The sequence below is a fragment of the Tympanuchus pallidicinctus genome, unplaced genomic scaffold (assembly GCF_026119805.1).
Source record: "Tympanuchus pallidicinctus isolate F22 unplaced genomic scaffold, pur_lepc_1.0 scaffold21, whole genome shotgun sequence".
NCBI lineage: Eukaryota > Metazoa > Chordata > Aves > Galliformes > Phasianidae > Tympanuchus > Tympanuchus pallidicinctus.
Window position 1 is genome coordinate 1,615,246 of NW_026294733.1, and position 14,968 is coordinate 1,630,213.

A 14,968-nucleotide genomic window follows, 5' to 3' on the forward strand; every position below is an offset into this window, starting at 1 on the left:
CCGCGCTACGCATGCGCAGGGAGCGGCCGCCGTAAAGCGAAGCGGGGAAGATGGCGGCGCGCTGCGCGGGAGGTTCGGGTGAGCGTGAGGGGACGGGCGCGGTGCTCCGCGGGTATCGCTCGCTCCTTTCTGGGCTCACCTCGTGTCTTCGTTGCAGGTAGCGCCTGGGTGCGGGGGCTCCTCGGCTGGGTGCGGCCGGAGAGGTGAGTGCGGGGCTCCGCCGTCCTGCAGCAGGCCGGGTTGGGCTGTGTGCATTGGGCCGCTCCTCGTCCCTGTGCCCATCTTCCTGCGCGCTCTGTAGCACGGTGAGAGGCTCTTGTTTGGCCCCGTGTATCCGTCACGCAGCTTTTTCTCTGGTTGCGTGGTTCAGAGCGCATCTCCTGCACCTGTCTGTGCTCTCCCCAGTCACTGCCCTCCTGCCTGGCCTCTCCTTTGTTCTGGAGGAGCAGCATAGGCATGCTGGGGAGTGCTGATCGCTGCCCACTGCATCCCCAGTTCCAGAAGAAAACCTGAGGGTGTGGTGCTCAAACTGCAGAGCTTTGGTCTCTGCCAGAGCCTGTGGAGGTCAATCACAAAGGTGGTCACTGAAGAAAATGAAATGTTCTTGTGTTACTGTCCTTCAGCTCAGCTGAATTGCTTTCCCTGATCAGTTTTTCAATTCTGTGTGTCTCCCACCTTTTGCTTGTGAATGCTTCTTCCTGTTAAGTTGCACAGTATGTAACTTATTTAAACAAGCCTCTTGGTTGTAAAGTATAAAAACTTCTCTTTCTTGTCACTTTCTTTTCCTTGCAATGTGTTTGTGTCCTTTTTCCTCTCTTAGAACTATGGTAAATAGAGTTGTTCTCTGGATTGCCTTAAGATACAGAATGTAAGGTTCCTCAGTCTGTCAGGGCTCATGTGTTGTGCTGATGTCTGGAGAGTAATGCTTAGTTCGCTGTTAGGCTGTGAAACTGCAAAGTGATACTTGTGAAAAGTAATATTGTCTGTATTGGTTGATGTTATGTCGTGATGGTAAACTGTTGTTTTGGTAAATAACTAGGGAAAAAATGTGCCTAAAACATTTATTTATCATCCTGCCCCGTACTGATATTGTGAACACTTTCTAAGGTGTGCAATGCTTTCCTGAAGCTGTTCAGTGCGTTTTGTTTGCCAGACATTTTAAAATGTTTTGCATAACTTGGCAACCCACACAGAGCGGTTAGAGCCTCGTTAAAGCTCCAAGTGTTTCATTTTGAACTCGTCGATTTCTTGCCGTTGTGAGCACTGCCTCGTAGTGCTCTGCCTGGTCAGCAGGGGGCAACATGCAGCTCAGTCTTTGTGACTGAGTGAGCAAACTGGCTGGAAGCTGTGGAAAGTTTTATATTTGCTGTCATCTATCTTGCATTGGTTTCCTTGCACTTTAGAAGTGGAGGTTATTTTCCCTTTCAAATTTCAGACATGATAAATGCTTACATGCTTTTGATGCTTTTTTTTTTCTTCACTCTCAGTTTCTTAGAAAGCTACAAATTATTGCTGTTAGAAGATTTGCTGTTAAAAGTTAGATGAGTATTAGTTAGTCTTGGGAAAATTACAAGACATGAATTCCTTATGCAAGTAATGAACCAAATCCAAGCAAAGAGAGGTAATGGTGTCTGTGTGATGATCAGGGGACGTGTGGAATCTGATGCTATACGAATGTAACTTAAGCTACTTGGCATGCCTTAGGAAGCCTTAAGCTTTTTATTAAATTAAAAAGCCCTTCAATGTAAACTGTAAAGGACTTTAACAGCGTGACTTTGAAAGTAGTCAAATATGTCAGTTCTCTTTATGAAGGCAAGCAAGTTCACAGCTGTTTCAGATAGTCTGGACAGTGGCAAAGAACTTTTATGTTCAACAGCAGTGACTGTGGTGTTGTCTTGCAGGTGGTTTGCAGCTGGTAGCGCTTTCCCGCTGTCATGCATCCACACAAGTGCATCCCTGCAGAAACTTGGGAAGTGGGAGAAAAAGAACAGGATTGTTTACCCTCCTCAGCTGCCCGGGGAACCTCGCAGACCAGCTGTAAGCACACACCTGCACCTTTCTTTACACGTTTGTGTTTAGCAGTTTCGAAGCAGATTGTCTCTGGAGGACTCCACAAGGCACGAGTCTGGTTGCTTTTTGTTGATTGTTTAAGGTTTTATTCTGTTTCGCATATTGAAATTGTAGGAGTTCACATTGCTTTGATTCTTTTCCATTTCTAACTTAATTGGAACTTGAAGCTGCTGTGCAGCTGATCATCTACTCAGTGTATTGCAAACTGCAGAGATGCCATCCTCTGCTTGTAGAATTCTCTGAACAATGAAGAGATGAAAGTCACCAATAATGTTGTTCTACACTCGTGCTGTTCATCCAGCAGTAGGTATCTAGGGAAGAAGACAGCTGCTATAACTATAAATGTGACTTTCCCTTAGCAGTGGAACTAATGGTACCTGTTTAAATAGAGTGCATGCTTTTTTAATTTGAGTTTTCTGCTTTATAGGATTCTTTTAGATGTGATATTCTGTTGCCTCTTGCTGTGGCCCCCCTCTTAACGGGGCTGTTCATAGGTTGTCTTATCTCATAATGGTTGCTTCATTTGTTTGACATGTGTGAGGGATTGTAGAGTTGTGTGGGGACAGACATGGGAGTCAGGTAAAGAATGTGATGGCAGAAGTCTCATCTCCTTAAGAAATCATTTTGTAAACACTGTGCAGTGGAATTGTTCTTCAGTCTGTTGCACAATAACTTGTGTTTACTAAACCACAAATAGAAGCAAAGAGGCTAAAACCAATGAAGGCCTGGTAGCCATTCAAGACAACTTTGGCAGAGGTCAGTTTAAGTAACATGATTGTTTTTAAAACGTGGTCATAACAAATGCTGTCATCAAAAACTAATAGCAAGATCATGCATGCTTCTCTCTGTCCCCACTTCTTGATCATTTCATAGCTGGGAATTGCAGATAAGTGTGAATAGAAGCAAGTCTTTTAATTTGAGTCGTTCGTGGAAACTTAATTGGTTGTCTTTGGTCACTGAAGGGAGTAATCAATGCTGGTTTCTCTACACCTTAACCTGAGAGAATTTTAGGTGAATTTTTCAGTATTTCCTCATTCTTGAAAACTGATGTCTTGTGTCTTCATTTTTTTTTTAATTGTACTTGGGAAGTGATGTCTTGTGTCCTCTGTTAGAGGTGCTGCTCAGCAAAATAAATTATTTGCATCTCACAAGAATCATTTTTTCCTGACGTGCTTTTGTGAGCCATTAGCATTTATCACTTCTATCAATATTGTGGCCTAGAATTAGAAATACAGTGCTGACTAGTGCAATATATACATGAAAATAGAGTTACCAACCAGCTCACTTAAATCAGTTATTTTGCTGTCTGTAAAAGATTCTATGTCCTTCAAATATGTATCAGTGTTAAATTTTACTGGCTGCTTTTGCTCTCTTGGTGCAGTAATAATGTTAAATGGCCCTTTGGAGACACCTCGTCATGTCAGTCAAACTCAAAACCCTCCTCACTTCTGAAGAGCTGATTAAATTCATTGGTGTTGAGTTACTGTCCCAGCAAGATGGTGTGACAGCACAGTAATACTTTTAAGATTGGGCGCGTGAGTCGTTAGCCTGCTTCAAAAGGTGGGGAGGAAAGAAAAGATGTGGGGAAAAATAAAAAAAGAATATGGTTTTCAGGATCTCTGTTTATAAACTAATTTAATTCTTATAGGGTTGTATTGAGTTTTACTGTTATTATACAGTATTAAAGTTTACAGTTTAAAATGGCAGCAGCATGCCTGACTTGGTGTGTTCAAGGTATGAGTAGCAGGGAAGAGCTGTTCTTCTATTCCTCAAAAGAATGTGCACTGCAGGGCAGGTGTGTATGCTTCATTTTGTTCTCAAGTGAAATTACTTGTTCTTTCTCTTATGCACCCAGGAAATATATCATTGTCGGAGGGAAATAAAATACAGCAAAGATAAGATGTGGTATCTGGCAAAACTGGTAAGCAAAAGTGCTTATTTGTTCTGAATTTTAGAACAAAATTTAATTGTTGCATTTGCTTTAACAGTCTAGTTCAATCAGAGTGTAATCAGTATCTTTATGATAGAGTACTGAGGATGCAGTTGTGCAGCAGGCAGTTGTTTGTAGTTTGATTTAGCCACTTTATCTTAATCTTAGTATGCTCTCAAATGTGTACCCAGGGATCTTTGGAGCAGAGTAATTGCTGGTTTTTCGCTCTGAGAGAAGACAGTTAAAAAAAAAGTTGAGTAATTTATCATTCAGCATTTAGCTGAGTAGAATTGTATGTCTGATATTGCACTGAAGAAATGTGTGTTAAAGAAGCTTGGTCTTCTGATTTGTTCTTTGTAACAGCAAAATAATTTAAAGACTGTCTTCTGAATAAAAGAAATATTTGTAATTACACAAGTTAACTTTAACACTTAAATTGCAGGTTAAAGGAATGTCCATTGATCAAGCTCTTGCTCAGTTGGAATTTAATGATAAAAAGGGAGCAAAGGTGATCAAAGAGGTATGCAGCTGTATTCTCTAACAAACCCAGTTGCAAGAAAACTTCCCAAATATTTGATGATGTTGGTTTAAAATGTTTCTGTAAGCCTGTGAGAACCCATTCAGACCACGTTCTTGTAGCAGTCATGTAATGTTGTGACTTAAGAATACGCAGAAGTAGCTTGTGCTGAATGTTCTAAACTTTTGATGATAACAAACAACATGTGGGTACCTTCACTATAATAGTCTTTGGATTTAAGATCTGTTATAAATAGCTGCTCTGTAAGTGTGCTTCATTTCTTCAAAGTCATAAATGATGAGGAGTGTCATTGAGGAAGGGTTTGAGCTCTGTTAAAGCACAGACATTTTTCATACGCAGTAGTTGTTGGGAGCATCAAATTGGTTGCTTGGCCAAAGCATTGGTTTCTGGCATAATTATGATTGAGTAGTATTAAGTTTTAGCTCAAAAATACTGAATGGCATAACTTGATTTCTACCCATGTCTGTTTCTAATCTTATATAAACCAATTGGAGGTCCATTCACTGACAGCTGCTGGTGGGAGCCATCTAACCCAAAAATATAATAAGGTTGATGTGAAGCTTTCCAGTTTGTGTGCAGAGAATGTAATTATGTAAAATATAAGTCTGTTTTTAACAATTTTGATCTCTCTGAAATACTTTTCTGTAATTGACTTTGAACTCGCAAATTTCTTCATCTTATCCACAGATAGAAATAACATTGCTTCAATTCCTGCTCAGTACTTCTATCTCTTTTTGTTACAGGTTCTCTTAGAGGCTCAGGAAATGGCAGTAAGAAATCACAATGTGGAATTCAAATCAAACTTATATATAGGTAATGTATTTTTATTTTAGCACAGAAGAATGTCATACTACTCCATGAAAAGTTTATCCTTAGTAAGACTTTGTTGTCTCAAATTGGCAGAGATGGCTGAAATACAATTCCTAGTAAATATTTTCAGCAAAAACTCAAAGATAAGCTTTGTACTTGCATCACAACTGACATTATCTTCATTTGTATACTTTCTAAATTCACCTTTTTGGTGCTTCTGAAGTGTTAGTTCAACTCCAGGATTTCCTCTGTAGCACCAATCTGCTGAATGTTACAGAAGATGGAGAAGGGAATCATTAATTGAATTAACTTTTCAGTTGCAGTCACGGAATAATCCACTGGTAAGACAGTGTTCCAGTTGCAGGTTTATAGCAGTTTATTCTGAGATTGACTGGTCTTCTCTCCTCCCCACCTCTTTTCCTTCAGCTGAGTCACTGGCAGGCAAAGGCCACTATACAAAACGGATCCGTTACCATGGGAAGGGGATGTTTGGCATCATGAAAATCGTCAAGTGCCACTATTTTGTGAAGTTGGTGGAAGGGCCTCCTCCTCCTCCAGAGCCACGAGAGACTGCTTTTGACCAAGCAAAAGAATATGTGCAACAGCTGCGCAGTAGAACCCTTGTTCACACACTGTGATGGACTTTTGTGACTGCCTAGGTACTTCTTGTTTGACAAAGTAGTTATGTAAAATAAACCTAAAACATGTTTTTATTATGTTTTGTTGCTGGTGGAGCTGAATGATGCAAGAATGATCATAGATCTCTTATTTGTCAAGCCTAAGATGTGCAAAAATGTTGGAAGGGCAGCAACAGATTCAACAGATGTTACTTTTTGAGTTACTTGGACTACAGCTTTCAACTTCTGTGCTATCGAATCCAGGGGAAACAATGCGCTTAAAACTTGTTGGGAATTCTTTCACGCAGTTCATGCAACTCTGTTATGTACATTCAGGGTCTTTATTGTAGCAGTGTACAATTGGCAGACAGGTTGCACGAGTTGGAGTAAATGTACCAGAATTGGACATCGGAAAGTAGCCTCAACAGTTCAACAGAAGTGACATCAGTCTTGGATTTCAGGCATCAATTAATGATTCCTTTATCTGGGCTGTAATGCCACCTCCTTACTGTCTCTGTTGTGCATTGTAGGCACTGTGGAGAGTGAAAAATTCCAAGTTCAAATTTTGGCAGTGTCAGTAGGTGGCGATGTTTAGTTTGTCAGGGAGGGACGTGGTAGTGAAAACTTGCAGCACACTGAAACCGTTCTGAATTCTGACCGTGGCATTAATAGTCTGATGTGTGTGTGGAGTTCATGCTGTTCTCTGTGGAAACTCAATATGAGTAGTGGAGAGTGAACTAATTATACTGTTTGGGAGCAAATTGCTTTTGTAATGTTGAGGGAAGTAAAATGCTGTATGGATTTAATGTGGAATGGCTTGTTGCATGCATGAACCAGACCTCCAGTTCTCTGGAGGGAAAAAAACCAACCAACCAAACAAAAAAAACCCCAATATCCTATTTTTTTTCCATTACTGTAATTAAGAGAAAAAGTGGTGAAAACATCTTCACGCTGTCATGTTTTCAGCCAGGTGAAAATCAGATCATGGACATTGGCATAAAAAGAATTATAGTTGCTTGTTTATGAAAATATCTGATATTTAGACCTTTTCATTCTGAGAGCATTAGTGGAAGATTGATTGCTTACCTCATTTGGGTCTTTTTACCACACTGACTGAAAATTTCATCAGTGCTTGAGTGGTGGTAAAGGGACAGTTTGTAAGGAAACAAATTCTTAGCTGTCTTATAACAAACAAAACAAATTCCTAGCTGTCCTAATGGAAGTGGCCTACAGCTGTTTCTTTTGGCTCCTGAAGAAACAATTTACAGTACAGGAGTGTTAGGGGATTGTGAAGTTATGCAGATACTTACTTGGCTCCTACTACTAATGGTGCTTATTTGCCCTCTGTTCTTGCATGGTGTGCTTGCAGACGCAGTACTTGTTCTCATGGAGGGTTGTCAGTGATCTGGGAGAAGATTAAAGAATTGGAAGATAATCCATACTTAACAGCACTCATGATTTAAGCATGTAAAACCTGACTTCTAGATAACCTCTTTCAGGAGAAAGCTGTAGATTTCCCTTCAAATCCCCTTGGACTCCAGACAAGATTGTATAATTGCTCTCATTTTCTCAGAAAACTGGAAAAGAAGTGAGAACGTGGCTGATGTCTTTTCCACCTTCATGATGCAGCTGCTGGCCCTGACACTTCCTAAAATGGCCTTCAGTCAAAAGGCAAGATGCAACCACAGAAGTGGTTGTTGCTTGTCATTTCTGTCATCTTTCTCAACAAAAAATAGCAAGACTTTTTCGGCCGTGCTTTACAGGCCCCATCTTATCTGCTTTTTCCTTCTGAACGATGTATAACAGTGGATCCTTATGGTATTGGCCAAGGAAGATCCACATCCTTGGCTGTAACAGTACGTTGGGAGGTCTGGTGAGATACAGAGCTTGAACTGACTTGATTCTTCCCCTTTGCTTATAGGAGGGTAGAAGTGTCTAAAGTGATTTATGGAGCCTGCCTGGGTCTTGATTTCAGTACAATCCAGTGATAAAGCTTTATACTGTCAAGTTCTAAATATAAAATTGTTTCTCATTTATTCTGCTGTGCTTTCTTACTAATTAGTAAATCTATGCTTGTGAGATGGATTCAGAAGGAAAGCACTGTTAATTGCAACAAGTCTTTTGCAGAAGATGATTGTTTATTCCTGTGACCTCCAATAAAAGAACAGCCTTAAATGAGCTGTCATCAGACAGGATGGGAGAGGCACCTAGGCCTCTACTTGATGCTAATTTTATTAATAGCATCTGGGGCACTGTAAACTCACCACTTGTGTACCTGTGTGCTGATGTTACAGAAACTGCAGCAGGAGCAAGTATGCGTGAAGGTGTAGTAAGGCTTCAGGGAAATCTGAGGAGAGCAGAACTGTGAGCTGTGCTCAGCAATGTGAGATTTAATTGATGAAAGCTTGAAAACCTGCTGTTGGGCTTGTTCATAAACATTTTGAAGTACTCGCTGAGAAAGTCAAAGTACTTTCGCCAATTTGATGTCTTGCTGGATGTGCTATGAATTTTTGTTTGTTTTACCTTTTTAGAACTCTATGGCAATTACTGAGGAGATTATTAATGAATCTTTCCTAAATCTACCTTCGGATGTAGTGTTCATGAGCTTTCTGAAAAACACAGAAGATAAATCTAAGTGTGATTAAACAATGGCCTGTTGTGACTGGAATGGCACACGGCACAGATCTGCCCAGTGCTTCAGCTGTGCTGCAGTACCTGGAATAAACTTGACTGGACCAAGGTCATACAGCATAAAGCTTCTGATTAACTCCGCTTGCACAAATATGGGAGCTGGGTAAGAGTGCTGCCTCCTCAGCATCTAGATGCTTGGGAAGTCCTTTGTTCAACAGGAGCAAATGCCCAGTAGGTATTACTCTTTGCTTTCTGTCCGTCCCCATGAAAACCCACCGGTGGGATGCTGGAAGGTCATTTGCAAACAGTTCTTTTCTAAATAGGAGTAAGGTTACTCCTAATGTCTTCGATGAACCATGTGAACAAAGTGTGACATTCTTCACTATGATCTATAGTTCTCTTGAAAATGCCCCTATTCCTAGCTTTTTAAAGAACAAGTCTTTATAGCTGAATGACAGCTACCCAGCTCCACTTCAGCCATGTAATTTAAAATAATTACTAATTAAACAAAATACAAGACTGTAACAGTGCTAATAGTCATGTGAGTTACTGTTTGCTGGAGCCTTACCTGGGGAAAATAACTTGAGGGGAAAGTTGCAGGAACTGTTGTCAGGAACTGACTTTTGAGTACTTAGACTGGAGTAAGGAACAAGATATCTCTTGGGAGTAGACAGCAAATGCAGAGCTAATTTTATATTTGCTCTATCAACTCTCATTTCAAGGAAGTTATGTGCTAGTACAGAGGGCAGCCTGCCATTGAGCAGAACAAGCCAAGGAGAGAGTAACTTTACATCAGACAAATTATGCATCCATCTCAGATTATTAACTGAGGAAATGAATCTGAAAGTATGTAATACGCTTGAAGAGCTGAGTGTTCTTGCACCTAAAGACAAAATGTGGGTCAGAGCATTTGCTTTACTATCTCATGTGGTATTTCTGTGTGTTGCTTAATTATACAACCATCGAGTTTTGTACGGCAGAGTTAAGTTACCTAAATTCACTTCATTTTTTTTCTTTTACCAAAAATAATGAATTGTAGTCTTAAACAACATCTTCTTGTGATGTATTTATTTTAAATTAATTTGGAGTGGGAACATTTTTGACATTGCATTGGATCACTAATGTGACTAATAATCATTTGAAACCTGCAAAGGCTTCTCTGGGTGCCTGTACTGATACTGAGCTGCTCTCTGTGCAAACTTCTTGCAACGCTCAGCCTCAAATCATACTCTGTTGATGTAATCCTTTGTTCCATGGTGTGGTGTTATGGAGAAATGGTTGATTATCACATTGTAGATGTTGCTGTCAGATCACCCTGTGGAGCTTCTTTTTGGCAGGATGAACAAGCCCAACTTCAGCCTTTCTTCATAAATCCAGTTCTCCAGGCCTGGTGCTGTACGCTTTCTAGTTTTTTCCCCTCTCTGTTGCTCCGGGAAGCCTGAAACCAAATTTGATGTTCCAGGTACACCTCTGCCAGCACTGACTGGAGGGGGATATCTCCCTTCTGTCTGCTGGCCATGCTTCCTATAGAGCCAGATATGCAGGTTGTATCTCTGAGAGAGTGTTGTTGGCTCGCATTCAGCCTGGTGCTCATACAACTCTTAGGTCCTTTTGAGATTGCTTGTCAAAATTGCAGCAGGTACCTTTGACACTTGTGTTCCAGCTCTCATTGCTTTTCTATATACACTAGTGCAGACTGCTTCACTGCCAGAAAATGATTCTGCTGTGTGGGTGATGATCTTTCTTTTTCTCAACAGGAGAGCTGCAGAACTATGTTCTGGCTTCAGTTATTAATCAAACTCTTAGGCAAACTAAGAGTGGAATAAAAGCATTTATACACGTTGTTGTGGTTAAACTCCATCAATGTATGCAGCTCGGAGGCAATGAAATGTGTCTTCATCTCTCCTGTCAATTATCTTCAGAGGAAGACAAACATAGGACCTTACTGTATGCTGGCCATGTAAATTAAAGCTTTAATTAAAAGAAAACAGAGTGGACTATGAGGTGTGCTGCACTGAGCCATTAAAAGACTGCTGTGCAGGACTAGCTCTTCTAAATGTCCCCAGCACCTTGCCTTAGTTTTCCCTGCTTAAAATTCCCAATAGTGCATTAAGATGAACTCAGTAGTTAGTAAATTTTCCCTTGTGTGGTTTACAAGCTCAAGGTTATGGGCTAGAACAAGCAGTGTCATGCTATAAATCAGGTGTAATGGAACAGCTTGAGAGCATGCACAGAAGTCCTGTTTCCCCTTGTGCAGTGTGTCCTAAAATTCTGAAGGTTGGCACAAACCCAGAAACCCCCCAAATGGCTAATTGTATTATTAATAACGAGCCTCATCCTGCTACCTTCTCTCGTCTGAACTGAAGAGTACTGGAAAGCACTTCCAGGGCTGCAAATCAGAAAAGAAGCTTTCAGGAAAAGGAGGAGGCAGCTGAACTCCACTGTGGTGCAGCATGGATGATGGGACCTCCTTCCAGCAAGTAAATGTTTTTTGTCAACTTTGTCATAACTTACATGGCTTTAGTTGTCAGCTCTTCCTTATGGTTCCTGTTATTAAAACATATCTTTTATATTTTTTTTCTTTCAGGCCTGCAGTGTGTCTCTAGTTCAGCACATCTAAGTGATTATCTGTCTTTAAATAAGAACCTGCCTGCACTGCTGGGAAAGCAGCCTTGAGCTAGGCAGCAGGACCGGGCTCAGGGCTTGACTCGGGTCAGTGTTGTGTCTGAAGGTGTTCTGGATGGGTTCTTATTCTGTTGGCTCAGAGCATGAGCAGTAGCAACCTGTGACCCTCTGTGCCATGGCAGAGGCACACTGAACCTATAGCACAGTTATTGCAAGAAAAAGACAAACTGCAAATACTGAACCTTGAGCTGGAAAGGTTTAGTCACCAGAGGTGATCTCAACGTGCTTAGATAACAGCAGCAGCAGAACTCTTGTAATGGTAGACCTGTACCTATGCTCTATCTATGTTCTCTCTGCCCTGTGCACTGGGGAAGCATCCCAAGATCTTGGTTTGCAGTAACCTTTTTAAAATAATACTTGCTAAGTTTTTATCCTGCCCATGGCCATTGGTGTTAGATGGTGTAGAACTGTGGATGAAGGGAGATGGCCCTTTTTGACTGAGAGACTGCGTGTGAAACAACTGGAACTGGAGTGTGGTGCAGTTATGTCTCTTGCTTATAAAACTATATAGAAACTTCTATTGGAGATCATAGCAATACCATGTAAACTATTGGCTAAATAGATACAAACATCTGCATTTGTCCCTAGTGTGCCACGTTTGAAAGCAGAGAATCTCATTTGTTCTCATCAAGCAGTTGATTTTTCAAGGATGCTCTTAATTTTTATTTTCCTTTTATTACCTGTCTCTTTTGCTATGCTCACTACTTTTGTGGGGATAGGTGCTTGGAAAGCAACTACTATTCATTCTTCCACTTGTTCTCATTCTGGCAATGTCTGTTGTTTTAAAGATGTCTGTTTTCAGAGTCTGTGCTGGGAATGCGTTTCTTTTCCTTGTATTTTGAGAGATTTGTATTTTTAATGGGTATTTATTTTAGCCATCACTTGGTAGATTTATTAATTTGATAATCTTAATCTGTCAGTAATGCAGGCAGTCGTTTCCGGTCCTGATCTAGCATGCAGGGATTTCACTCATTTAACAGTTTGGCTTTTGGATCAGATAGCCATTGGAGGTAAATCCTGCAGTGTGCTGAGTGCTCTGAACACCACTGCAACTGGGAGCATTGGTAACTTGCAGGGAGCCTGCAGTGTCCTTAAGGACTGTGCTCTTAGCAGCTTTCTTTACACTTGGAGCATATGAATAAGTTACTGTGCAGTGCACGTCTTTCCTTGCTAGACCATATCCTTTAATATGATTTCTTTCTGATAAGTGAGACTTCTTGATGAAATTTTTGCAATGACTGCTTATGCTTGTTTAACCCTTTTTGGGTTTCTTGCTAGTTCTTCTCTGTGCTCATCTCCTTTTACATGAAACAAAAGCATTCTTCCTTTTCCAAGGACTGCTGCATTGAACTTGGTTGGAAAATAGGGTGTGCATAATAAATGCTTTCATAAAGTGACACTTCCTAAAAGTAGGTTAGAGATGTTATGTTTGGGGCCAAAATTCTAGGTTTCAGATGGCTGATAATACATTTTCCCAGTGTGTTGCCTGGCATAGCAGGGGAATAGGGATGCTGATCCAAGGGTGCATCATACACCAACAAGGTGAACTGCAGCAGCAGCCCCAGCAGTATGTAGTTCTTTGGCACAGCTGTGGCTTTGGCAGGCCAGCACTCATGGCATCGACACTTTGTGGCAACTGTGCAAAGCAGGCCACTGATTATCTTACTAATAATTGCTTCTCAGCGCTCTCCTCCTTCATCTGCCCTAGAGAGGAAAACTTTCCCCCTGTATCCTATCCTGTTGGATAACGGCATAAATGGAATTGTGGGAGTAACACCACAGTATGGGCTGTGTGTGCCTACATTTCTTCTCTAAGTTCCCCCCTTCTCTAGACTTTAATTGTAGACCCAGTCTGTGATCTTCAAATATACTCCTTCCCCATCAGTTTTAAAAGGAAGAAGGCTAATTGAAGGCTATCCTTTAACTTACCACTGTTGTCAGCTGTGGAATCCAATACAGCGCTTTCATCTACTGACAGTGATGTAGTGGTTATTAAATGCAATAGAAATCATTCAGACCCCTTTTCATTAAAACTTCACTCATATCTGGTTTTCTGTGTTCTTGGGAAGGAGCTGGGTGGAAATACAGAGCTAGAGAATTGTAACCCTATATTGTTTTTTGAGGGAGAGGGCATTCAAGAACAGAATAGGCATTTGCATTTGAAGTGAAGGATCGATGTGTTGCCTTATTCCTGAGACACTGGGGAGCTGCTCCTCCCCATCTTGGCATAGGGCTAAGGAGCAATGATTCTAATGGATTAAACTATGTAGAAGTGTCATCTTCTGGGTCCCCATCATGGAATAAAGCACCAAACATTTGAGAGATAACCATTGCTTCTGATTTAAGATGTGCCAGAAAAAGTATGGAAAAAATGTCAGAGCCCTTCTACTAGCCAGCTTGTTTGAATACAAACATAAAATATTAATTTAAATCAGCTAAAAGGCATTCAAAACTTGATGTTCTCTCTTTGCCCCAGAAGTAGTCTGCTGATAAGAAACAAATTAAAAATGCAGAGTTTTCGAATAGTAAAAACGCTGTGTATTTCAAATGAAGTTGGTGTTTTTATGTGTAACATTTTGGACTAAAAAAAATAATATTAAGTGCACATAAAAATGATTACTGTAAATGGTGAAGACATCAAAGTTTGGCATCAAAGTTAAATGAAAGCGCTTGGAAGTCTGTTTGTTTGATCTGTACATTAAAAAACTTAAAAAGAAGCCAGTGCTCTTTTTTTTTTTAGCTGGAACTGGGTAGCCAGTTCAGATTCTGCTGCATCCTAGGGATTCCCAAACTAGGTTAGATCCAAGCTCATTATTTTTGTTGGTGATTTCTTTTTCTTTTTTTCCTTCTGCATTTTCCTGGTGCAGTTTTATGCTGGTATGTCAGGGAAAGTGAGTTGGAAGAAGCAATGTGCCGCAGGCAGGAGCAGACACGCCGTGCCACTGAAAGAAGTCTATTTCCTCTTCTAGACCTTGAAGAAGGTCTACCAGAATCAAAGGAAATTGAGTTCTTAGTAACAAACACTTTCAAGAAGGTTAACTGTAGTAATCTTGACACTGTTTTACCACCAAAGATACGCTCCTGTCTTGGCAAGAAGGTATGAATTGAGGGAATGAGTCAGAGGCATGTTAATTTATGCCAGCTAAGGATCTGCTAAAGAACTGAGACCTATTAATGCTCAATTAATTTCTGTTCTCTTTTAGGGAAGAAAATAACAACATCAAAAGCTTGGAAAGTGGAATCTAGGAAGAAATGGTGACTGTGCTTCTTTAGGGCCTTTCACCACAGACCTCTCCATGCAATACCAGTGATTAACACTTAAAGGAAAACTGCATAGCACAGAGGAATTACTCTAGACACTAGGAGTCTTTTGGTACAGTGCAAATGTGAGGCCTTCATCTACAGAGAGCCAAACTTCAGCTTATTTAGTTTGGGACCTGAAAGTTGTAAGCAACAGGAAATAAAACTTGGAATAAGACACCTTGGCCTCTGAGACTTCTGTTTAGTGGCCCAACAGACTTTTGGGATCAACAGACTTTGAAGGCTTAAGGATGTGTGATAGTTAGTAGATGTGTTTATTGTGGATGCCACTTAACATTGTCTGGGTTTATTTTAGTTTTGCACAGTCTACTGGTATTCTCCATTGTTTCCACTTGGCAAGGAATTGGGTCTTAAAGCATCCCAACA

General features: G+C 40.6%; 1 protein-coding gene across 2 annotated transcripts; it reads left to right on the forward strand.

The window, feature by feature from the left end:
• On the forward strand, window positions 1–10,436 carry MRPL22 (mitochondrial ribosomal protein L22). Of its 2 annotated transcripts, none has more exons than XM_052684690.1 (7): window positions 1–78; window positions 158–203; window positions 1,902–2,037; window positions 3,926–3,991; window positions 4,443–4,520; window positions 5,282–5,351; window positions 5,775–10,436. In XM_052684690.1, exons 1-7 carry the CDS (start codon window positions 51–53, stop codon window positions 5,984–5,986), a joined length of 636 nt encoding a protein of 211 aa, XP_052540650.1. In that variant the 5' UTR covers window positions 1–50; the 3' UTR covers window positions 5,987–10,436. The 2 variants fall into 2 exon arrangements, with proteins under 2 accessions (XP_052540650.1, XP_052540651.1); XM_052684691.1 differs by having other exon boundaries at window positions 32–72.
• The last annotated feature ends 4,532 nt before the right edge of the window (window positions 10,437–14,968 follow it).